Source organism: Brachyhypopomus gauderio, chromosome 18 (assembly GCF_052324685.1).
Source record: "Brachyhypopomus gauderio isolate BG-103 chromosome 18, BGAUD_0.2, whole genome shotgun sequence".
Taxonomy (NCBI): domain Eukaryota; kingdom Metazoa; phylum Chordata; class Actinopteri; order Gymnotiformes; family Hypopomidae; genus Brachyhypopomus; species Brachyhypopomus gauderio.
This window is the reverse complement of record NC_135228.1, coordinates 4,599,841-4,625,794: the sequence shown is the minus strand read 5'-3', so window position 1 is coordinate 4,625,794 and position 25,954 is coordinate 4,599,841. Positions and strand designations below refer to the sequence as shown.

The 25,954-nt window shown below is 43.6% G+C and overlaps 1 protein-coding gene across 1 annotated transcript; it reads left to right on the top strand.

Annotated features, from left to right (window-relative positions):
- The first annotated feature begins 281 nt into the window (after positions 1-281).
- On the top strand, positions 282-25,258 carry LOC143482362 (NLR family CARD domain-containing protein 3-like). The gene is made up of 5 exons (XM_076980708.1): positions 282-818; positions 1,014-1,108; positions 22,131-22,303; positions 22,491-22,565; positions 23,478-25,258. The coding sequence occupies exons 3-5, from the start codon at positions 22,162-22,164 to the stop codon at positions 25,256-25,258; spliced, it is 1,998 nt and encodes a 665-aa protein (XP_076836823.1). The 5' UTR covers positions 282-818; positions 1,014-1,108; positions 22,131-22,161.
- Positions 25,259-25,954: the final 696 nt, after the last annotated feature.

The window sequence follows — 25,954 nt, the reverse complement described above, 5'->3', positions numbered from 1 at the left end:
CTATTAATGTTGGTCTGTACTGGAGTGTCTCATCCTACCAGGGCATCATGACTATTAATTTTTTAAGATTTAATAATAATTTAATACTTAATGCTTATTGATCCACCCGACTGTTTCCATGTACTGTTAATCTATGTATGTGAGCACCCATATATGTGTGCGTGTGTGCGTGTGTGTTGTGTGTGTGTGTGTGTGTGTATATATATATATATATATATATATATATATATATATATATATATATATATATATATATATATATATATATATATATCCCCACTGATTTGAGATGTGTGCTATATAACATCTGCAAAAGGGCAATAGCAGCATGTTTGTCCGGTCCCGTCCACCCACAGGCCACGCCCAGTGACCTGAGCTGCCTTTGGGCAGGTGACGGCACAGCGGTGTGAGAGGGCAGGTGCGGCTGGCAGGTTAATCCACGTAACTGCCAGTAAATAATGATGAACTTGTATGAACAGGACAAATCACTGTACACATGAGAATTACAGAACAGAATATGAAAACACCACTGAAGAAAGAGCAGCGTAGGAGGTAAGACTGCTGGGAAAGAGCTACTCCTGTGATGAGTCTATTGTGGGTCTACTCCTGGGATGAGTCTACAGTGGGTCTACTCCTGGGATGAGTCTACAGTGGGTCTACTCCTGTGATGAGTCTACTGTGGGTCTACTCCTGTGATCAGTCTACTGTGGGTCTACTCCTGTGATGAGTCTACTGTGGGTCTACTCCTGTGATGAGTCTACTGTGGGTCTACTCCTGGGATGAGTCTGCTGTGGGTCTACTCCTGTGATGAGTCTACTGTGGGTCTACTCCTGGGATGAGTCTATTGTAGGTCTACTCCTGTGATGAGTATTGTGGGTCTACTCCTGTGATGAGTCTACTGTGGGTCTACTCCTGTGATGAGTCTACTGTAGGTCTACTCCTGTGATGAGTCTACTGTGGGTCTACTCCTGTGATGAGTTCTCTTTAATGCTCCACCCTCCTCCTTGCCGCAGGTGCCCAGGACATCTAGGGTGCAGGCGGACCGAGTGCTCGCAATGAAATGATGAGATACAACGGTGGATGAAAATCAAGCACACACTCAAAAGGGGTGAGTCCTGTCCCAGCATGAGCGAGTGAATTCTGGGCTTACTCGCCCCACGCCAGATAGGACGCCCAGGTTCTAGGATGCTCGTGGCAGTATGCCCTTAGGAACAGAATGGGCTCCTGATTAGCTCGCTCTGCTTGACCATTAGCTTAAGGATGATAGCCGGAAGTGAGGCTCACCGTCACGTTGAGCTTGCTCAGAAACCTCTTCCACACTCACAACGTGAATTGAAACCCCTGGTCGGACACAATGTCTTCTGGCAGACCGAACTGCCGAAAAACGTGAAGAGGAGGTTGGCTGTCTCTAGGGCTGTAGGCAGGCCTGGCAGGGGAAGTAAGCACACCATCATTGAGAATCTGTCCACGATGACCAGAATGGTGATTCCTTCCGAGATGGGCAGATCTGTGACAAAGTCAATAGCCAGGTGAGACCACGGACGCAAAGCTGTAGGGAGGGGGAGCTGCTTATATGCAGGCATGTAGTACTGCGCACTCTGCACATGAGGCAACATGGGTGTTAATGTCTTTGTGCATCGCCGGCCACCAGTAATGGGCTCCAAGCAGCTCCAGGTGGCCAGTGCCCAAAGACGTGTGCGCCCAGCTCACTATGGGTGCGGGTTAGCACACTGGATAGCACGGTCCATGCTTCAGTCTAACACACATACGAAGCACTGAGGAGGGAGCACCGGCATCAAAGCATCGAAGCATCAAAAAGCATCAAAGCATCGCGGCAGCAGTGTTACGGGCAGGTGATGTAATATCTGGAAGGGGAGGGGCTTGTGGTGTTACCAGACCCCGCTCGGGAGGACAACTGCTGCACGCAACTCGCAAGATTGTCCATAACATCTGAGCTCGCCCAGCTCTTCTTGCTGCTGTTCGTGGGCTGCATTCTGGGCGGCTGGTACATCAGCCACGTTGGTGGTGCTCGTGCCGCTGCCTGTCGGCTGTGCATTAACGGGGTGACAGAAGCCGCAGACACAGAGGATGGTGCCGTGTTCTCAGCTCAGACAGTGTAGAATAAAGGAGAATGAGGAGCGTAGCGTGCTCTTAAACTCGTCTCACAAAGTCTTGGCCTGGTCGACGGTAGAGCGGCGGAAGACGTCCAGCAGGTTCAGAAGACACATGGAACGCACTGCACTGACTGGACAGACCTGTGGGCTTCAAAAGGGAGTGTGTGGAATGAGGAACAGGGGTGGAGGATCAGTATGAACTCCGAGGGAGTGAACGGGAGGTGGAGTGTTGTGGAGTGTTGTGAAGTGGGAGGCTCCCCTGCGGAGCCGGTGTGGCCTACCGTGACACTTCAGCTTTTGTTTGACACGTTCAACTCAATTATTCTCAATTTATTTCCCTAAACAAAGAAAAAAAATCCATCCAAAGACTTATTCGAAAAAAACAGTAGTTATCTTGACCAAGAGTACATCTGGGCTTAATGAACTCAAATTAATAACAATATTTAAATTCCACCTCGATTATGACCAATGAATAATTTTTGGGTTAGAGATATTCTTCTGCCTTAAAAGCAGCACGACACTATACAATATATTTCCCCAGGTTATCTCAGAACCAATAATTTTTTGTTCTGCCCTCCGAACACTGTTGTGTAACTAAAACTCCCATCAGCATATCAAACACCCCCCGAAAAAGGGAGATGACATCAGTGTGTGTTATACAGGGAAAGGGGAGAGATTTGTGTTCTTTGGAGATGTGAGGTGAACACTATGTGTTATACAGGGTATGGAGACGTGAGGTGAAGACTGTTATACAGGGAAGGGGGAGAGATATGTTCTTTGGAAACGTGAGGTGAAGACTGTGCGTTATACAGGGAAGAGAGAGAGACATGTTCTTTGGAAATGTGAGGTGAAGACTGTGTCTCTGTCTCTACACAGTAGGAGAATACAGAACCCTTTCCTCACTCACTTGGTGTCGTATGTATTTCTTTTAGTGGGAATCAGGATTTCTCTGACACTGCCACACTGACGCAGTCTCACTCAGAGCTGTATATTCCACTGCAGCCCACAGAGGGAGCACTTCATGGAGTTTTTTCTCAGGACTGTACAGCAGGAATCCCCAATTAAAAATTTTAAGGGCTACATTTAGCCAACACCACAAAAGCAAGGGCTAGTACATTAGTCACAAAAAGTTTCATAATTAGGCAGATTGTACAGTAATGTTTCATAATTAGGCAGATGTTTCATAATTAGGCAGATTGTACAGTAAAGTTTCATAATTAGGCAGATTGTACAGTAATGTCCTTTAGTTCATGTCATTAATTTGTCAACTGCAGCTGCATGATTTTTCTCACCATTCTATGAGAGAAGTGACAGTGGCGGGTTGAAATGAGACAGCTGAAGTTGTGGCACTACTCTGTAATGGCGCTGCTCTATTGGGCCAGTACTTTGTTGTGGCGCTGCTCTGTAGTGGCGCTGCTCTGTAGTGGCGCTGCTCTGTTGTGTCAGTGCTCTGTAGTGGCAGTGTTCTGTAGTGGCGCTGCTCTGTAGTGGCGCTGCTCTGTTGGGCCAGTGCTCTGTTGTGGCGCTGCTCTGTTGGGCCAGTGCTCTGTTGGGCCAGTGCTCTGTTGTGGTGCTGCTCTGTTGTGGCAGTGCTCTGTAGTGGCGCTGCTCTGTTGTGGTGCTGCTCTGTTGTGGCAGTGCTCTGTTGTGGCGCTGCTCTATTGTGGCACTGCTCTGCTCTGATTTATACAGCTGTAAACCTCTGAAGGACCCTGCATCTTGTTGTTCGGGGGATGTTGGAGGCACAGGCAGCTTCAAAAACTTGTCTGCTGCTATGATAAGGCATTTTTGCAACTGTTCTTTTAACCTGACGTAATTGCCTGTTGGAAAGAGTCCTCAATTTTCCCTTATCAGCACACACACGTGTGTGCATCCTTTTTCTTTCCCATTTTGGCTGAAAATGTAGGCTGCTTAATAATGCGGGACAGCCTTCTTAAGTAGCCTTGCTTTAATTGGACACACCTGCCAAACTAATTAGCACAGGTGTCAATGGGTTTAACTAACAAACGGGCTTAACTGTATGATAATTTCCGCCCGCTGTGGCAACGCTAGCTGTCGTTAGCACCACCGCTAGCTAGTTTCGATTCATTCCTTTGATCCCCTCATGCGCGTTGTTTACATATCCCGCTTCCAAGGAACACGGAGCTGTGAACCTTATTTTGTTTGGAACCTTATTTTGCTTAAGAAGTTATCTAGTACACATATTATTGTTTATTGTGTTTCTAAAGCTTTACTGTCGTCTCAGTTTTTTATTTATTTATTGGAGTTAATTAGGAGAGGAAACAATTTTTTTCGGGGTGGGAGCGGGCCCAGGTTTAATGATCACGGTTCGCTACTGATATTTACTCAAGTAAAAGTAGAAGTCTTTCATATTAAGAGGAGTTTCTCAAGAACTGCTCAAGAACAGGCTCCTTGATAAATTCTGCATTCTCGTTTATCTACATTGGCGCCCAAACAAAATTCTCCCAGAAGGTCGTCATCTTGGTTACCTGCTCCTTCCCCCACACAGACACTGTCAGAGGATAGCCCTCGCTTTCCACCATGAACTTAGACACAAAAACTTTGTGTCAGGCCTCTGGCTCCCCCCTCCGTATCTGAATGAATCACGCCTCTCTCTGCTTGACTGTCTATGTTATCAATGCTTGTATGTGCTATGGGGATTTGCATGTTCACAGCATGTTGAGAGAATAATCTGTGATCATATTTTTTGTCTCCTCCAAATGTTATCTCTCTATGTTTCTCTGCCCAATCTCTGGAGACAGCAGCACATTTATGACGCTGTGGCCGCCCTTGGGATCGTGGTGCTTTACACCGTGGCCCCGGTGGTACCAATCTCGTTGTACGTTGTTGTGCAATGACAAATAAATGCTATTCTATTCTATTCTATTCTAAAAACATACTTGCATGTGTAGTTATCTTCATCTAGTGACTTGTGGACAAAAGAAACATAAATGATTAATTGTATACGGATGAACTGCTATCAATGCCTGAACAGGGCTAAATAGAGCTTTACATATTTAATTCATATTTATTATATTCAGGCTACATTTTGTTGTAGTTTGGAGTAGAATACTCAACACACACAATGTTCCTGGGACACTTTCACATTCTGATAAATAGTTCCACTTATTCCACCTCCACAGCTCCATAACATCACAGTGTTGATGTTTATGGTGGAACTTGGGAAATGTACAACAAAAATGTACACAAAAAACATTAATTTTATTTTATTATTTTTTCTGAACCATTTTACTGAACCCTTTACAGTCATGGCAGCAGTTTCAGGACAAGCGTGTGTGTCTTTACAGGTGCAGTGATTGCTTAGTTGTCTTGAAAAAGTAATCCGATTACTGATTACTCCTTAGTTACATTACATATTACTTTATTTTAAAAGTAACTATGTCAGATTACAAGTTACTTTAAGTCAAAGTCAAATTTATTTATATAGCGCTTTTCACAACACACGTTGTCACAAAGCAGCTTTACAATCGTATGGGTCCAGATCCCTAATGAGCAAGCCAAAGGCGACAGTGGCGAGGAAAAACTCCCTATAGGGTGGGGATTAGGAAGAAACCTCGGGAGGACCAAGACTCAAAAGGGAATCCATCCTCCATTGGGCGGCCCGTTAACACAAGTCCGTGGTCGCAGGGTGGTTTCAAAGTTCCACAGCAACACTCAAGGCTCCTGTTCCCTGGCCAAGCAGCCTCAGTCCCCTCGGTGCAGGCGGTGGTCCTCAGGTGGGCCAGCATCAGCACGACCCCTCGTGGCAACGGCTCATCCAACCCCGGCATCAGCATGTCCACCGGCAAGCCAGACCATCCCCCAGGTGCCTGCATCCAATCGTCTTGGGTGGAGGCATGCAAGAAGATAGAAATACAGACTGAGTGGACATGAATTTAAACCACCATTGTTTTAAATGTACATAGCTCACATGCCAGTGATGAGCATGTGGCTCCGGCAGGCTAATCTATAGCAGCATAACTAAAGGGAGGGGTTCAGAGGTGAACACAGGCATGAGAGCTCACTGAGACATTGCTTTCCAGTCAAGTCATTGTCACGAATAGGGTGATGCCATGACATAGCTGGATGACAGCATCAACATCTCAGATCACCAGAAATCTCAACGTCTGGGGGCCCCCAAGCCCCTACACCTTACAAGGGGAATATTAGCTGAAGGCTTGATTAAATAGATGAGTCTTAAGTCTAGATTTAAAGATTGGAACTGTGCCAGAATCTCCATAATTATATTCCATAATTGGGGGGCTTTAAAGGAGAAAACTCTGCCTCCGGCTGTAGTCTTACAAACTTTTGGAACTAGGAGAAATCCAGCATTTTGGGAGCGCAAAGGGCGAGATGGGTTGTAGTAAGCAATGAGTTCACTCAGATATTGTGGGGCAAGACCATTTAACGCGTTATAGGTTAACAGAAGAACTTTAAATTAAATGCGATATTTAATCGGAAGCCAGTGTAATGCGGCGCGAGTGGGACTAATATGATCAAATTTCCTAGCTTTAGTTAGGACTCTAGCTGCAGCATTTTGTACAAGTTGTAGCTTCTTTATGGACTGTTTAGAGCATCCATTTAGAAGACTATTACAGTAGTCCAATCTCGACGAGACAAAAGCATGGACCAGTTTCTCTCCATCAGCTAATGAAAGTAAGTGTCTCAGCTTGGCAATATTATGTAAATGGAAAAAGGCAGCCTTAGTGACATTGCATACATGTTTGTCAAATGAAAGATCTGAATCAATAGTGACACCTAAACTTTTTGCAGTAGATTTGGGTGTTACTGAAAAACCATCTAGGGTAAGGGGAATATCAGCCCAATTGCTTCTAGCAGCTTTAGGCCCAAGAATCAGCACCTAGGTCTTGTCACTTTAGTAGTTACATTCAGCAGCAAAATGAGTTTTTCCAATATTCACTTTACTGGAAGTGCATTTTTAACAGTAACAATGTATCTCCTGACATTACATTTCTGTCGCTGCACGGTATTATTTGTAAATGTGTTTGTAAACGTAATACAAGTGAACTATTCAGTCAGACAGCTATTTGTTGTGAAACGAAATACAATTACAAATTCAAACATTTTTAAGTACATTAGGCAAAATTCCAGCACTTGTCAAACCTGGAACACAATGCAAAATTAAAATTCATCAGGTAAATGTTCCTTCACGTTTTTGAGGGGTATTTCTTTAGACTACCACATATTGTTACAGACAACACTGCAAAGAATGACGTGTAAAACGCACTCGCGCTCTCACAGGTTCAGCGTGCGGAGTCGAGCGCTACGGTCAGATGCAAAAGTATAACTGAGCCAAGAATAAAGAAAAAATTTATAGTTTTACTAAGGAAAATAAAAATAGTAACGCACAGTTACTTGGGTAAGTAACTTTAATCTGATTACTGTGGAGTTGAGCGCTACAGTCAGACGCAAAAGTATAACTGAGCCAAGAATAAAGAAAAAATTTATAGTTTTACTAAGGAAAATAAAAATAGTAACGCACAGTTACTTGGATTACTGGACTGGAAATAGTAAATCGTTATATTACCCGTTACTGAAAAAAGTGGTAAGATTAGAGTAACACGTTACTGACATCACTGTCCAGGTGTCATGGTTAGCCCCTCCTCCGGCTGTTTTGTTTTCTTAGCCATATGTGTATTTGTAGTCTCTCCTTGTATTTTGTAACCTGGCCCTCTCGTTATTGTATTCACGTGTTGCCTGTTTGGTCTTGTCTATCCTACAGGTCAGGTGTGTGTGTGTGTCCTGGTGTCCAGATGCTGGAAGACATTGAGAGGACATGTCCTCTACTGCAGTCTTGATCACACAATCAGACCAACACATGTAACCATGGAGACTCATATGTACAGTCATGTGTGTGTGTGTTTGGTCATCTTCTTTATATATGAGACTCCACTCGGATCTGTAATCGTCAGATACTGTAAAATAATAGGACAGAATCATCAGACAAGAACATACACTCATCACAGTCAGACATCTCACTCTATACACAAACTCACTAGTATCTCCAGAGTGCTGTACAGATCCTCCAGTAGAGCAGAGAGCTGCTTCACTCCCGAGTCTCCTGGTTTATTCAGATTCAGCTCTCTCAGGTGTGATAAGGAGTTTGACCTCAGAGCGGAACACAGAGCAGTACAACCTTCTTCTGTAACTCTGCACTCAGACAGACTGTAGAGAAAAGAAGAAAAATTCTTCACACCTACAAATCAACACACACACACACACCTACTGTAGAGAAAAGGAGAAAAACTCACACTTACAGATGAACACACATACAGTGGGGTGTGAAAGTTTGGGCACCTTTGTTAATTTTCCTGATTCACCTTTATAAATCATTGAATGTTTGGATAAAAAAAAATTCAGTTAAATATATCATATAGGGGACAAACACAGTGATATTTGAGAAGTGAAATGAAGTTTATATGATTTACAGAAAGTGTGCAATAATTGTCTAAACAAAAATAGGCAGGTGCATAAGTTTGGGCACTGTTGTCATTTTATTGATTTCAAAACCTTTACAACTAATTATTGGAACTCAAATTTGGTTTGGTAGGTTCAGTGACCCCTGACCTCCATACACAGGTGACTCCAATTATGAGAAAGGGTAGTTAAGGGTGGCAATTTTGTTTTTATCCTCTTTGCATCTTCTCTGAAGAGTCACAGAATGGGAGATTCAAAACAACTTTCAAATGACCTGAAAACAAAGATTGTTCACAGTCATGGTTTAGGGGAAGGATACAGAAAGCTATGTCAGAGATTTCAGCTTTCAGTCTCCAGTGTGAGAAACATTGTGAGAAAATGGAAGAAGACAGGTACAGTTCAAGTCAAGGCTTGAAGTGGCAGACCAAGCAAAATCTCAAATTAACAGAAGCGAAGGATGTTGAGAACAGTCAGTCAACCCACAGACCAGCACCAAAGACCTACAACATTCAGTCAACCCACAGACCAGCACCAAAGACCTACAACATTCAGTCAACCCACAGACCAGCACCAAAGACCTACAACATTCAGTCAACCCACAGACCAGCACCAAAGACCTACAACATCATCTTGCTACTGATGGAGTCACTGTGCATCGTTCAACTATTCGCTGCACTTTACACAAGGAGATGCTGTATGGGAGAGTGATGCAGAGGAAGCCTTTTCTCCACCCACATCACAAACAGAGCTGCTTGAGGTATGCTAAAGCACATTTGGACGAGCCAGCTTCATTTTGGAGGAAGGTGCTGTGGACTGGTGAAACTAAAATAGAGTTATTTGGCCATAACAAGGGCCGTTATGCATGGAGGAAAAAGAACACATCACTCCAAGAAAAAACCCTGCTACCTACAGTAAAATTAGGTGGTGGTTCCATCATGCTGTGGGGCTGTGTGGCCAGTACAGGGACTGGGAATCTTGTTAAAGTTGAGGGACTCATGGATTCCAATCAATATCAGCAGATTCTGGAGACCAATGTCCAGGAATCAGTGAAGAAGCTGAAGCTACACCAGGGCTGGATCTTCTAACAGGACAACGACCCTAAACACTGATCAACAACTACTAACACATTCATGCAGAGGAACAAGTACAACGTTCTGGAATGGCCATCTCAGTCCCCAGACCTGAATATTATTGAAAATCTGTGGTGTCACTTATAGAGAGCTGTCCATGCTCAGAAACCATCAAACCTAAATGAACTAGAGATGTTTTGTAAAGAAGAATGGTCTAAAATACCTTCACCCACAATCCAGACTCTCATTAGAAGCTATAGGAAGCGTTTAGAGGCTTCTAAACGTTTCTAAGGTTTCTGCGAAAGGAGGATCTATTAAACCAAATTGCACAGTAGGGGCAAGAACGTGTTTTCAAACCTGTGAATTACAAATCGTATGTGTGTACATGGATGCAGCCACGAAGTCGCCAGGTTTGCTTCATGGAAAATTCATTTTTAGGAATGTAAAGTGTTACCGGAGTGGAGCGGTCGTTTTCTGCATGGTCCTAGCGCTAGATTCGTCGCTATTTAAATATTTCTTTTTAACCGTTAAAACTGCCCCCCCCAAATTACGTCCGTGAGGTTAAATGTACTAAACTAAATGTTGGCTTACATTTCAAATATCATGTTTAGCTGAATCAACCCCTTTTTATGTACAGTATGTAGGCTTACAAATTCATGTTTAACTGAATAAACCGTTGAACACGAGTAGCCTACATTTTATTGAGCATGTTTTTTTTCTTCAAGTATCAAAGTAGAACAGCTTCCTCAAGCAGTCATTGATGCATTTTGGAAACAGGAGATGAGCCCCTGGTCTAAATCACCCCCTGTATTAAGAAACCCTATCTCAAAAACTGACTTTTAGTCATTACTTGGGTAGCACGCATATGAGCCATTTTAACATAGGTTAATCTAGATTAATTTCAAGATTTCAGTGAGATTAATCTAGATTAAAAAAATTAATCTATGCCCACCCCTAATATATTATGGAAAGCCGTTCAGGAAATAATTATAGAATGACTGCTAAGTCTGAATATATGGAATGAAACCTGAGAATAAAGAATGAAGTCTGAATATATGGAATGAAAGTCTGAATATATAGAATGAAACCTGAGAATATGGAATGAAGTCTGAATATATGGAATGAAACCTGAATATAGGTGTTACGACCCTGCGTGGTCGTTTGTGGGTTATGTGTGTTTTGCAGGTTTGGCTCCGCCCCCGATCATCCGTCAAGTCGGTCCACCTGGGTTACAAGTTGGCTACGTATGCAAGTTGTTCCTGATTGGCCTTTAGCCTGTATAAAGCCACTGGAGCCCTGGATGATGGCGGCGCTTATCAAAACTCCGGACAGACGAAAGAAAACTCGTGTTTGCCATATAAATATGATGAAACGTTATGTGTCTCGTGAGATGTCTCAGCTGACAGATACTGACAGAACTTCCGGTACCGCACAACCAGTAATGCCCAGTGGTTTAACCATGTCTATCGCTATGCTTCCTGTAGAGTATGTTCCAGAAATGGATGGCTTGACTATTGGGTGTGTTGGAATGCCAACGGCTCGGTTATCAAACTCTGAATCTTTGTTGTCTTTTCATTCAGTGTTGGGTCATCTTGGCGAAGATCGTCGTTCTGGTCTCATGGATCTCGTACAGGAATATCGAAGCCTTTTCTCTGATACTCCCTCTCAAACTACGGTATTATACCACGACATAGATGTTGGCCATCATAAGCCTATCAAACAAAATGCTTATCGGGTCAATCCTGTAAAGAGAGAGATACTGAGAAAGGAAACAGAGTATTTACTGGCTCATTCATTGGCTATGCCTAGTTCTAGTTCATGGTGTTCTCCTTGTGTACTTGTACCAAAACCTGATGGTACGTACGGGTTTTGTACTGATTTTCGTAAGGTGAACATGTGTACGAAACCGGATTCTTTTCCTCTACCCAGAGTTGAGGATTGTGTTGATTGCATGGGTCGAGCTACATATGTGAGCAAATTAGATCTGCCTAAAGGATACCGGCAAGTCCCGTTAACGGAACGTGCTTCTGAAATCACTGCATTCGCCATGCCTGATATGTTTTTGCAGTATAAAGTCATGCCTTTTGGATTGCGCAATGCACCTGCGACTTTCCAAAGACTTATGAGTACGGTCTTGGCAAACGTCTCCTGTTGTGACGCCTACTTGGATGATGTGCTTATTTACACTGACACGTGGGAAGAGCATTTACACGTGTTAAGAGAAGTGTTTACTCGGTTCAGAGACGCAAATCTTACATTGAATCTCGCAAAATGTGACTTTGGCTGTGCTACGATGGCTTATCTCGGGAAACAAGTGGGGAATGGAGTCATTCGGCCTTTAGAGACTAAAGTGAGTGCAATTCGTAATTTTTCTGTTCCTGTGACCAAACGTGAGCTGAGAAGGTTTCTAGGCATGATAGGATATTATCATTGTTTTTGTCGTAATTTCTCTGATGTTGTGTTGCCTCTGACCAATCTTCTTCGTGAAGATGCTGCCAAAATTTTATTGTGTTCTTCGCCGGTGCTGGCTGCACCTGATTTCACCAAAGCATTTAAATTGGAGGTTGATGCTAGTGATACTGGGTGTGGAGCGGTTCTTGTGCAAGATGATGATGACGGTTTGGATCATCCAGTAGCATTCTATTCAGCAAAGTTTAACAAACATCAACGTAACTACAGTACCATTGAAAAGGAGGCTCTGGCTTTGCAGCATTTTGAGATTTACGTAACGTCGTCCGTCCTTCCTGTAGTTGTGTTTACAGACCACGACCCACTGACCTTCCTATTGCAGATGTCCAACACCAACAGACGTCTTATGCGCTGGGCACTTATTTGTCAGAGTTTTAACATAGAGATACGGCATATAAAAGGATCAGATAATGTAGTAGCTGATTGTCTTTCGAGGTAAGCGGCATGAGTATTACGTTCACAACTCCATGACATGGGTTGTGTTTTTTTGGGGGTGGGGATGTTACGACCCTGCGTGGTCGTTTGTGGGTTATGTGTGTTTTGCAGGTTTGGCTCCGCCCCCGATCATCCGTCAAGTCGGTCCACCTGGGTTACGAGTTGGCTACGTATGCAAGTTGTTCCTGATTGGCCTTTGGCCTGTATAAAGCCACCGGAGCCCTGGATGATGGCGGCGCTTATACCGCCCCTTTGCCAGACTTGCTTTATGCTGGGAGTTTGTTTATATTGTGTTGGTTGCCCTTGATACAATTAGATACACAATATTTATATCTATATCCATCTCCATCTAGTTATAAATTGTAGAGTGTATTAGGAGAATGGGGGGAGTCGGTGCTCTCTTTGACGTTTGTTTTATTGTTGTATTGTTGTAGGTAGGTAGCTAGGTGAGTTTTGTGTTTTTCTTTTTGTGTGTGTGTAGGTAAGGTATTTTGCGTTGACGGGAAGGTTTTGTTGTTTTTGTTCTTTTGGAGCTGCTGATTTCCAACGCCACAACCCCAGTTGTATGTACGGAATAAACATCACTTTTATTCATTTCATTACCCGTTTTTCTTTGCCGGTATTTATAATGTACTCCCTCAGTACCTAGACGGTGGGGGACTGTAACAATAGGAAAGAAAGTCTGAATATATGGAATGAAAGTTTGAATGTATGGAATGAAAACCTGAATATAGGAAAGAAAGTCTGAATATATGGAATGAAACCTGACGTCTTCAACGCACTTGCGCCGTTTTGTGTTTTCAGTTTGTGATGCTGGGTATGGTGGCAGGCTGTGGCAGGCTGTGTGAGTGAGGCATCTCGTAATTCAGGGAAAATTTCTCCATAGTACTGTTGGCTAGCGTGCTATCAGCTGTGACTGGTTCAGGTTTTCTTTTCATATATTCAGGACTTTCATTCCATATATTCAGGACTTTCATTCCATATATTCAGGTTTTCATGTGAAAGTGAAAGTCTGAATGTATGTAATGAAATCTGACGTCATCGCCGCACTCGCACCATTTTACTTTCGCAAGTGGGTAGCGCTCGACTCTGCCCACCTTGCGCGAACCTCGGCGAACGGTGGAGGCGTTAATACTTTCTGTGTCACATTCTTTGCAGTGTTGTCCGATTTTAATGTTGCTTTGTGTTTCAGTGTGTTTCAGGTTTGAAAAGTGCTGGAATTTAGGCTAAAGTACTTGAAAATGCTTGAAATTGTAACTACTTCATTTCACAACAAATAGCTGTCTGACTGAACAGTTCTCCTATATTACGCTAACAAATACAAACCTCTTATAATTCCAGGGTGAAACATGAGAGAACGTGAAGACGTTAAGACTGGGCAATTTGAAAATAAACAACCATTAAATAATGTGATAAAAAGCAAATTATTTTGAATTATTTCGAGTGTATGTATAAATATTTAACTTAATTAAGTTTAACGTGCTGGGAAATATTGAAATGGACCTTTAAAGTGACGTACAAGTGCTTGAATTCTACCTTGTAAAGGTGTATGAACCCTGCAAACATGACTTTGTTCATTGCGCTGAGGCGCGGCGCACGCAAAGTTACAAAATTCGAGAGGTGCACAACCTCGCGAAACGACAACGCGCGAGGCTCTCGCGCATGGGCGGAGCCACTGCGATGATGTCATTTTCGCGCCACTAGAGACACGTCAAGTATAAACCAGGCGTAAATCGATCGATCACCAGTGGTTGGCGCCAGAGCGAACTAGTAACTCATTGAATCATAGATGTAGATCAGAGATAAATAAACTAGATTTTTTTAAGCGTAAGAAATCGGATGTATGGCGTGTGAAGACAACTCCGAATCAAGCTAATCACCGCTGATAGCATGCTAGCCAGCAGTACTATGGAGAAATTTTCTATTTATTCTGCTTGTAAGCAGTACGCCACTGTAAGAGACAGTGCAGATGCAGATGCAGATTTTTTGGAGTTTTTATAAAAAGGACTAACACAAAAACAACATACTATTTCAAAGAACAGAGGTGACATGAATAGCTAAACATGGAAAGACACAAAGAGCATGAACTACAAAAACCAGTACTCACGACTAGAATGTATGACTTACAACTTACAATTCACAACCTACAATAACTCACAACACTAAAGACCAAACACAAGACTTAGGGCGTACTCACACTAGGCACGGTTTGCTGGTTCCATGCTGGGGCCCGGTTATCCCCTCTGGCCTGCACTCACACTGCCTTTATCAAGCCGGCCCGAGCACGCTTACGTCATCACAACGCCACTTTATTTGGAAAAAAACGCGCTCGCACAACACTACAGAGTTCCCAATTCTCTTTTTATTGTATTTTTGGAGTCGTTTTGGGAGTGCAGAAACACGGTGCAAGCACAGATTTATCGATCATTTGTCATTTGCCGCCATGACTGTTTAACGTGAGCGTTTGAGTTCCGGCAAAATGAACCAATCAGACGAGGCACCAAGCGGGCCCGGGCACGGATAGCGCTCACACTAGAAGCGAACCGTGCCCGAGTCCAAGCGAATCGTGCCCTGGCCGACCTCTTCAAGCGGGCCCGGGCACGGTTAACTGGGCCAGGCCCGAGCACAGTTCAGAGCGATCACACTAGTCAAACGAACCGTGCTTCAGCAGGGAACCGTGCCCGGGCCTGAATCACAGACCCTAGTGTGAGTACGCCCTTAAATACACCAACTAAACAAGGGACACAACAAGACACACCTGAAAGCAATAACGAGGGGCAGAGAACAAGGCAGGGGTGTGAAAACAGAGACAACTAGGAATTTCAATATAAAAGACACTCAAACATACAGAGAACAAAACAAAAGACATAACTGACGGGGGAGGCAGGACCACGTGACAGCCACCATCGCTCTTGCACTGGTCAGGGTGTTTATCATCTCCTCCATACTGAGGATTGCTGCTACCACATTTCTTGCTGCCTCTCTCATAACGCACTCATAAAGCCTGCCGCCGTACCCAGTACCACAAACTGAAAGCACAAAATGGCGCGAGTGTGTTGATGACATCAGGTTTCATTCCATATATTCAGACTTTCATTCCATATATTCAGACTTTCGTTCCATATATTCAGACTTTCATTCCATATATTCAGGTTTTCATTCAATATATTCAGACTTTCATTCCATATATATATCAGGAAAAAACTATATATATAGAATGACTGCTAAGTCTGAATATATGGAATGAAACCTGAGAATATGGAATGAAAGTCTGAATATATGGAATGAAACCTGAGAATATGGAATGAAGTCTGAATATATGGAATGAAACCTGAGAATATTGAATGAAAGTCGGAATATATGGAATGAAACCTGAGAATATGGAACGAAAGTCTGAATATATGGAATGAAAACCTGAATATATGGAATGAAAGTCTGAATATATGGAACGAAAGTCTGAATATATGGAATGAAAGTCTGAATATATGGAATGAAAACCTGAATATATGGAATGAAACCTGACGTCACTTGCGCCATTTTGTGCTTTCAGTTTGTGGTACCAGGTATGGCGGCAGGCTCGTATGTTTGGCAGCATTTTGGGTACCCGGCAGAAATGATAAATGGCAAGAGAGTGACTGATAAGACACTGACCATATACAAACATTGTATGAAAATAATGCCGTACACCGCGGCCAATACGAGCACGATACAGAGACATTTACAGCACCACCACAGCTCAGTACTCAGATCCACATATCTCAATTGATAGCAGGGACAGAAAGGCGCTTTGGCAAGTTGAGACAGCAGGATATCGGGAGCAGTGTGGCGATGTTAATATTCTTAAAAATGAACATGGCAGTGTAGTTGCAGCAAATTCAGTGACATACTTGGTCAGGCTCTGTTTGCACTATTTGCACTCTGTAGCCTATTGACAAAGAAAAACTTTTTGTTTTGCACATAATAAAGTGAGTCCCCGCTTAACGACGGTCTGGTTGACGGACCGGAGTTTCGACCGACTTTTTATGTTATTTTGTGCGGTGCGCGGAGGAGCAGTGGCAGCACAGTGGAGTGTTGTGCACGAGAACATTGTTAGTTTTTTTCTATACTGTATTTACGATCAAAGCGTTTCTAAATCTGGGGTCGCGCTTAACGACGGACTTTTCGGTCTAACACCATCGGGGACTCGCTGTATTGTTTGTGCTTGAAAAAAGGAGAAATATTTTTATTTATTTTATTTTAACTTTTATGAAATTTTATTTTAATTTCAATTTGTAGGACAAGTTTATTAAGTTCATGCTTGCATCATGCATGTTAAGAGTTCTAATAAAACATTTCAAAATGCATTTTCAAAATACAGTGCCATTCATTCAGTAGTATTTGTAATAGTGCATAGCCTATATATCTGCGTGAATGGCTGAAACACAGTCACTGATGTAAACTATGGACCCGCTCTGCGCGGCCCACTGATGAGCTGATGTGCAGCGTGTTGTCAGTCAGTATGGATGTCCAGACAGTGTACTGCGCAGGTAACCAGTCCGTGCTGCGCGGATCTGCACACTGTTCAGTTTGAGGAGGACTGAGAGGTTTATCTTCCCATATGGAAGCCCTTTGTGCCGCATCACGCGACGTGGTTACCGCTTCTGGTGTAATGTGACGATTTCAGTGTGAATCTGAACATGAAGTATGATTACACAAACAAACTGCACCTCCGAATCAGGCCAGTCACAGCTGATAGCACGCTAGCCAACAGTACTATGGAGAAATTTTCCCTGAATTACGAGATGCCTCACTCATAACGAGCAACCTGCCGCCATACCCAGCATCACAAACTGAAAGCACAAAATGGCGCGAGTGCGTCGATGACGTCAGATTTCATTCTATATATTCAGACTTTGACCACATGAAATCTGAATCTATAGATGATGAAGATCCATTCATTTGCTTTGAGCATGCAGAAGACCACTTCTAGGGAAATTAAAGAAAAATATACCATCTAAAATTGTATTTAAAAACACCTTCTGATTTACTTCAATTCTTCCAATATCCTGAGCAAAACTCCCAAAATGAAACAACATTTTTGGTCAGAATTTCCAGTGTTCTGAAAACTGTTTGCTCTGTTTTCTGCACTCATCTATTGGTCTGTGTAGTAGACTGGTGGAAAAATAAACAAGATGTTGAAGTTTATGATTATGTTCATTGATTCATTCATCATTCAAACTTAAATTAATATTTCTCATGTTAAATATTGAAATGCAATTAATTTAGATTAATTAAGTACAAAGCTTCCGATTAATTTGATTAATTTTTTTAATCGCGTCCCACCCCATATATATATATATATATATATAGTCACGTTACGGTCCCCGAACACTTCCTTTGGGGTGTGTGTTAACGTTGTCTGCGTCTACTCGTCTGCGTCAGTGTATCTCCGTGGGTACGGGTGTGTCTTGTAATTATCCGTCTCACCTGTGGCTCGTCTCGTCATCACGTGGGGTTGATGTGGTCTGTCTATTTAATGTGCGTTCGCGCAGTGTCTTGTGCTTGTCGTTGTCTAAGTCTACACGTTTCAGTGTGAGTGGTCTATGTTTTACGTGTGCTGTCTTGCGCAATAGTTGTAGAAATAAACGTGACGTCTGCTAAAGCAAGGATCTGTGTCTCGTCCTTCGCCTCGCACCCATCGTCACACTATCTATCTATCTATATATATATAGTATATATAGTTAAATAAACATGTTATCAAACCCTTTTAATGTACAGTATGTAGACTTACAAATTCATGTTTAACTGAATAAACCGTTGAACACGAGTAGCCTACATTTTATTAAGCATGTACTTTTTCTTCAAGTATCAAAGTAGAACAGCTTCCTCAAGCAGTCATTGATGCATTTTGGAATGTTCCGTGTTCCACGTGCGCTGTATTGCGCAATATTTGTATAAATAAAAGTGACGTCTGTCGAAACCAGCGGATCTGTGTCTCTTCCGTCTGCCACCTCCCAGCGTCACAGAACGACGAGCCGACCAGAGACACCCGAAGATGCCAGGATATGCCACCCGGCCCAAGAGGAGTCAGAGACCTAGCCGGCGCCACCACGCCTCTACTCCTGCCCAATGCCGCGCGGCCACCGTAACTCCCGAACTGATGGAGCAGGACCCGCTATGCAGCATCATGCTGCTTCGGGCTCGGGAGGCCTCTTCCGCGGAATTAGCGGACTACTTCCGCGACACCGCGGAGCGAATGTGGCGGGAGAGACACCCCTCTCCTTCCCGAGACCTCTCTCCGATCAAGTTAGGCGACCTTGAGCTCTGCTCTACCGCCAAGACTCCGGAGCACGAGTTCGGGGACGAGGGATCGGAAGAGGAAGAGGGGGAAGAAGACTCGGCTCCCTCTGTCTGTTCCGCTCCCACAGTGGATTACGGGGAAGGCGAGGAGGAAGAGAAGAGCGAGGAGGAGGAAGACCCAGCTCCCTCTGTCTGTTCCACGCCTACGGTGGATTACGGGGAGGAGGACAAAGAGGAAGAGGAAGACGACTATCCTCCCTCCCTCTGTTCTGCTCCCGCTGACTACTACGGTTGGGAGGAGGACGATGAGGAAGACTACCCTCCTTCGGTGTGTGACGCCTCCACCGTAAACTACGGTGAGGAGGAGGAGGAGGAGGAGTACCCTCCTTCGGAGGGCTCCTACACTGAGGAGGAAGAGAGCCCTCCCCCTCGGAGATATCGGCTGGAACTGTGAAGGGGAGGTGGACTCCAGAAGTGAGCCCATCCTCCGAGCGCTCCGGAGGAGAGGAGATGGACTACTCCCGGGGTGGCAGCCCGGAGCAGCCCATGAGCTGGAGCCAGGGCAGTGAGGCGATGAAGACGGAGGAAGACGCTCACACTGCCGACCCCAGAGGGCAGTCGCGAGGCGAGTGGGGCGTGCCATATGATCAGCCGGGAGGAGTCCAGCTGCGCTGCACCTGGCGCGTCCGCCAGCCGCGCTGCACCTGGCGCGTCCGCCAGCCGCGCTGCACCTGGCGCGTCCGCCAGCCGCGCTGCACCTGGCGCGTCCGCCAGCCGCGCTGCACCTGGTGGAGGGTTTGCAGCAAGGGTAGGAGGAGCACCGCCCATCGCAACGCCTGCAGCACCAGCAGCTCCCGGTCTCTCTCCCCTGATCGCCCTCCTACTGGCGCGTAGCCTGGCGCCTGTTGCATGTGTGTCTGTCCCTGTGTTCGTATGTATTCCAGTATGTCTACCTAATCTCCTTTTCCCTTTCGTGCCTCTGTGTGTTAATGTTCCTGTTTGTGTGTTTGTAAACGTCCCGTTGAATGTGTCTAACGCGTTTTCCCCCGTTTTCCCAGGGAGGGTGTTCTAGGCTGTTCGTGGCAGACTCTCCACCGAGGGCGGTCATCTCCCAGACGCAGGACTGGGCGCTTCGGATCCGCCCATCGACGTGGGTTCGGGGCACTCGGTCCTGTTGGCACCCCAGGACGGGTAGTGCCCTTGGTGGGGGCGTGTCACGTTACGGTCCCCGAACCCTTCCTTTGGGGCGTGTGTTAACGTTGTCTGCGTCTTCTCGTTTGCGTCAGTGTATCTCCGTGGGTACGGGTGTGTCTTGTAATTATCCGTCTCACCTGTGGCTCGTCTCGTCATCACGTGGGGTTGATGTGGTCTGTCTATTTAATGTGCGTTCACGCAGTGTCTTGTGCTCGTCGTTGTCTAAGTCTACACGTTGCCGTGTCTGTTCCGTGTTCCACGTGCGCTGTATTGCGCAATATTTGTATAAATAAAAGTGACGTCTGTCGAAACCAGCGGATCTGTGTCTCTTCCGTCTGCCGCCTCCCAGCGTCACACATATATATATATATATATATATATATATATATATATATATATATATATATATATATATATATATATATATACACTACCATTCAAAAGTTTGGGGTCACCTAGACAATTTTGTGTTTTCCCTGAAATCTCATACTTTTATTTATCAAATGAGTTGCAAAATGAATAGAAATATAGTCTAGACATTGACAAGGTAGAAATAATGTTTTTTTTATTTGAAATAATTTTCTACTCTAAACTTTGCTTTCGTCAAAGAATGCTCCCTTAGCAGCAATTACAGCATTGCAGACCTTTGGCATTCTAGCTGTTAATTTGCTGAGGTAATCTGGAAAAATTTCACCCTGGTGACTGCACTGGCCACTCCATTACCGATAAACCACCAGCTGCCTGCTTCTTCTCTAAATAGTTTGTGCATAATTTGGAGGTGTGCTTTGGGTCATTGTCCTGTTGCAGGATGAAATTGGCTCCAATCAAGCGCTGTCCACAGGGTATGGCATGGTGTTGCAAAATGGAGTGATAGCCTTCCTTATTCAAAATCACTTTTACCTTGTACAAATCTCCCACTTTACCAGCACCAAAGCAACCCCAGACCATCACATTACCTCCACCATGTTTGACAGATGGTGTCAGGCACTCATCCAGCATCTTTTCAGTTGTTCTGAGTCTCACAAATGTTCGTCTGTGTGATCCAAACACCTCAAACTTTGATTCGTCTGTCCATAACACTTTTTTCCAATCTTCCTCTGTCCAATGTCTGTGTTCTTTTGCCCATATTAATCTTTTTCTTTTATTAGCCAGTCTCAGATATGGCTTTTTCTTTGCCACTCTGCCCTGAAGGCCAGCATCCCGGAGTCGCCTCTTCACTGTAGACGTTGACACTGGCGTTTTGCGGGTACTATTTAATGAAGCTGCCAGTTGAGGACCTGTGAGGCGTCAATTTCTCAAACTGGAGACTCTAATGTACTTGTCTTCTTGCTCAGTTGTGCAGCGGGGCCTTCCACTTCTCCTTCTACTCTGGTTAGAGCCTGTCTGTGCTCTCCTCTGAAGGGAATAGTACACACCATTGTAGGAAATCTTCAGTTTCTTGGCAATGTCTCGCATGGAATAGCCTTCATTTCTCAGAACAAGAATAGACTGTCGAGTTTCAATTGAAAGTTGTCTTTTTCTGGCCAGCCATTTTGTGAGTTTAATCGAACCAACAATTGTAATGCTCCAGATTCTAAACTAGCTTAAAGGAAGGTCAGTTTTATAGCTTCTCTAATCAGCAAAACTGTTTTCAGCTGTGCTAACCTACTTGCACAAGGGTTTTCAAGGGTTTTCTAAATATCCAATAGCCTCCTTACAGAGTTAGCAAACACAATGTATCATTAGAACACTGGAGTAATGGTTGTTGGAAATGGGTCTCCATACATCTATGTAGATATTACATTAAAAACCAGACGTTTACAGCTAGAATAGTCATTTACCACATTAATAATGTATAGAGTGTATTTTTGATTCATTTAATGTTAGCTAAATTGAAAAAAAAACTGCTTTTCTTTCAAAAATAAGAACATTTCTAAGTGACCCCAAACTTTTGAACGGTAGTGTGTGTATATATATATATATATATATATATATATATATATATATATATATCAGTGGGGAACCGTCAGGGCCCTCTACGCCCTCTCAGAGGGCCTAAAAATATTTTTAAAACATAAATATATATAATTTATCCAGTTTTATTTTATCTACTTACAGTAGATTTCATACTTCTTCATACTTTGATGTTTAGTGTTGTTGGTGATGTAACAACTGATTAAAAGATGGAGAAGTCCACTCCAGTCCATACCAACATCACAGTCCAGACCAACATCACAGCTCAGACAGGAGGGAACGTCTGTGCTCCTCAGATCCATGGGAGTCACTTTCATGAAAACTGTAATGTAACAATGAACATTACATATGGTAAGAGATGAATGTCCAAATAAGGATCTTGAGCAGCGATATATATATATATATATATATATATATATATATATATATATATATATATATATATATACACACACACATATACATACATACATATATATATACACACACACACATACATATTAATAATGATCCTCATTCGTAATTAACTTTCTTCCAGTTGAGGAAAAGTCCAGTTCCAGCACCAGCCCAGTTCAGACTGGAGGATCTTCACTGAGTGCAGGAGTCTCTGAAGGTCTGTTAATACACATCACTGATTATGTACTGAAGATCACATCTGAATATACACATCACTGATTATGTACTGAAGATCACATCTGAATATACACATCACTGATTATGTACTGAAGGTCACATCTGAATATTCACATCACTGATAATGTACTGAGGAGGGACTCCAGCGGATCCCAATTAAACTGAGTGAGACATTAGCAGAGGACCCCAGTGCAGGGCACAACCAACGCCAACCAGGCCACACCCACCAGGGAGGTCATGCCCACTGGGCCTGAAGAATTTAGGTTGTCAGGGCAAAACTGTTAAAAAAAAAACTTTCCCAACAAAGAAGGGATAGAGAGAACTCGAGAGGGAAAGAAGAACTCCAGACTGTAGAGAGGAGGAAGCACGGAGACCTAACAGACAGCCCCTATGGTCTCTACCAGGATTACTGGTTTTGTCTTTATCCAGAACCTTTAACAATGACTGACAAACAGAGGATCGGTGAGCTGCTCTTCAATAGGCTGGGGGACAGGTATGACTGATTAACTGTGATTACTGTGAGGGTGGCTTTATGTCTCCCTCTGGTGGTCAAAGATGTCCTTGCCTGAGAGGAGACTAGACAATACAAAAAAGTTCATTCAGACAGCTTTGTTACAACACTCAATCCACTAAAACCAAGGTAAAGCATAGATGACTCACATCTTACATATCCTGACAGATTTGGATTATCTGACTAAGGATCAACAGACAAACACACAGTTCATGTGTAACAAACATACAAATTCATAGTTTAGGAACCATACATAATGTATCACTACTGTGTTCTTTACTAGCTTGTACTGGGAGATATAAAAACTGATGTTTTCTGACTAAGAAGGTATGAATTATCACTATTGAAATTATAATTTGCTGGTTTGTGTTTTCTTATCAGGAATTCTGTATGACAAATCCAAACTCCACAAATGCAAACTAACGAACAAATACAATAACATTATTGAAGGAATCTCAGATCATGGAAGCTCAACCCTTCTGAATGAGATATACACAGAGCTCTACATCACAGAGGGAGGGAGTGGAGAGGTCAATAATGAACATGAGGTGAGACAGATTGAGACAGCATCCAGGAGACCAGCAACACAGGAGACACCCATCAAATGTAATGACCTCTTTAAAGACAAACCCATCAGAACAGTGCTGACTAAAGGAGTTGCTGGAATTGGGAAAACAGTCTCTGTGCAGAAGTTCATTCTGGACTGGGCTGAAGGAAGAGCCAATCAGGACGTCCTCTTCATATTTCCACTTCCATTTAGGGAGCTGAATTTGATGAAGAAGAAAAAGTTCAGTCTGATGGATTTGCTTCATCACTTTTTCCCAGAAACAAAGCAATTACAGTTAATAGACTGTGATGCATGCAAAGTCATTTTCATCTTTGATGGTCTGGATGAGTGTCGACCTTCTCTAGATTTCCAGAACAATGAGAGTTTGTGGGATGTAACAGAGTCAACCTCAGTGGATGTGCTGCTGACAAACCTCATCAAGGGGAATCTGCTTCCCTCTGCTCTCCTCTGGATAACCTCTCGACCAGCAGCAACCAGTCAGATTCCTCCTGAGTGTGTTGACCTGGTAACAGAGGTACGAGGATTCAGTGGCCCTCAGAAAGAGGAGTACTTCAGGAAGAGAATCCATGATCAGATCCTGGCCTATAGAATCATCTCACACATAAAGTCATCAAGAAGCCTCTACATCATGTGCCACATTCCAGTCTTCTGTTGGATTGCAGCCACTGTTCTAGAGAGACTTTTGGGTGAAGCAGAGAGTGTTGAGATCCCCAAGACTCTAACTCAAATGTTCATGCACTTCCTGATCTTTCAGATCAAACACAAGGACAGAAAGTACCATGGAAAAACTGACATTGATTTTGGCAAGGCTAGAAATATTGTTCTGGCACTGGGAAAACTGGCTTTCCAACAGCTGGAAAAGGGCAACCTGATCTTCTATGAGGAAGAACTGAGAGAGTGTGGCATTGATGTCAAAGAAGTGTCGGTGTACTCAGGAGTGTGTACCCAGATCTTCAGAAAGGAGTCTGTGCTGCACCTTGGGAAGATGTTCAGCTTTGTGCATCTGAGTGTTCAAGAGTTTCTGGCTGCTTTATATGCATTTATCTCCTTCATCTCCAACAACACAAATGTGTTCGAACAGCAAACTACTAGTGCCCTACGGAGCTTCCTTGATTATTTCTTCAAAAGGTTGACAATAACTGACTTCCTTAAGAACACAGTGGACAAGGCCTTACAGAGTGAGAATGGACACCTGGACCTTTTCCTCCGCTTCCTTCTGGGTCTCTCACTGGAGTCCAATCAGACTCTCTTACGAGGTCTACTGACACAGACAGGAAGCAGCTCTCACAGCAAAGAGGAAATAGTCAAGTACATCAAGGAGAAGATCAGCGAGAAACCCTCTCCAGAGAAATCCATCAAACTGTTCCACTGTCTGAAAGAACTAAATGATCATTCTCTAGTGCAGGAAGTCCAAACATACCTGAACAGAAGGGGTTTTTATCGTCTCTTTGGAGCCAGACTCTCTCCTGCTCAGTGGTCAGCTCTGGTGTTTGTGTTGCTGAACTCAGAAGAGGTGCTGGATGAATTTGACCTGAATAAATATTACCCATCAGAGGAATGTCTACTGAGACTGCTGCCAGTGGTCACAGCATGAACACTCATGAACACAATCACTGTGCCGGGGGGGGCAAAATCATGATAAGACTAAGGACATTGTTATAAACCTCAGAACAGCTCAAAGTTATAAAGCTGAATGGTAATAATAATATAATATATCCAGACACAACTAACACAAACAACAGGTTCTGACAGAGATGTACACACCGCGAAGAGAGAAGGGAGGACCCAAGTGCCGGTTAGTAACTAAAATGCTTAACAGAGCAGAACGCAAAAATGAGGAGTGATCACACACACTCCTGAGCAATAAACAAAACTAGAAAAAAAAACACGACGCGCAAAAACGAAATTAAACCGTGCGAGCACGGTAGAACTACAAACAGAAAACAACACAGAAATCTCAACGCGTGAGCAGAAAAGAGAACAATACCGGGAATAATACGTTTGAACTATAAACAGAAAACAACGCGGAAATCTCAACGTGAAAAAATATTATAACAATAATAAACGCAACACAAAGAACGCGGAAGAAACTCAACGCGTGAGAAAGCGAAACTTAGGACACCAGGGGAAGAGGCTGGCAGCAGGCGAACTCCGCAACATAAATAAAACCTTCCCAAAAAAATGAACAACGGATAGGAAGAGAAAATAGCTTGGGGAAAACTTGAGAGAGGCCAGATAGCGGCGCAAGAGGTAGATACTCGAATAAGTGACAGCGGGAGCAGAGAGAGAG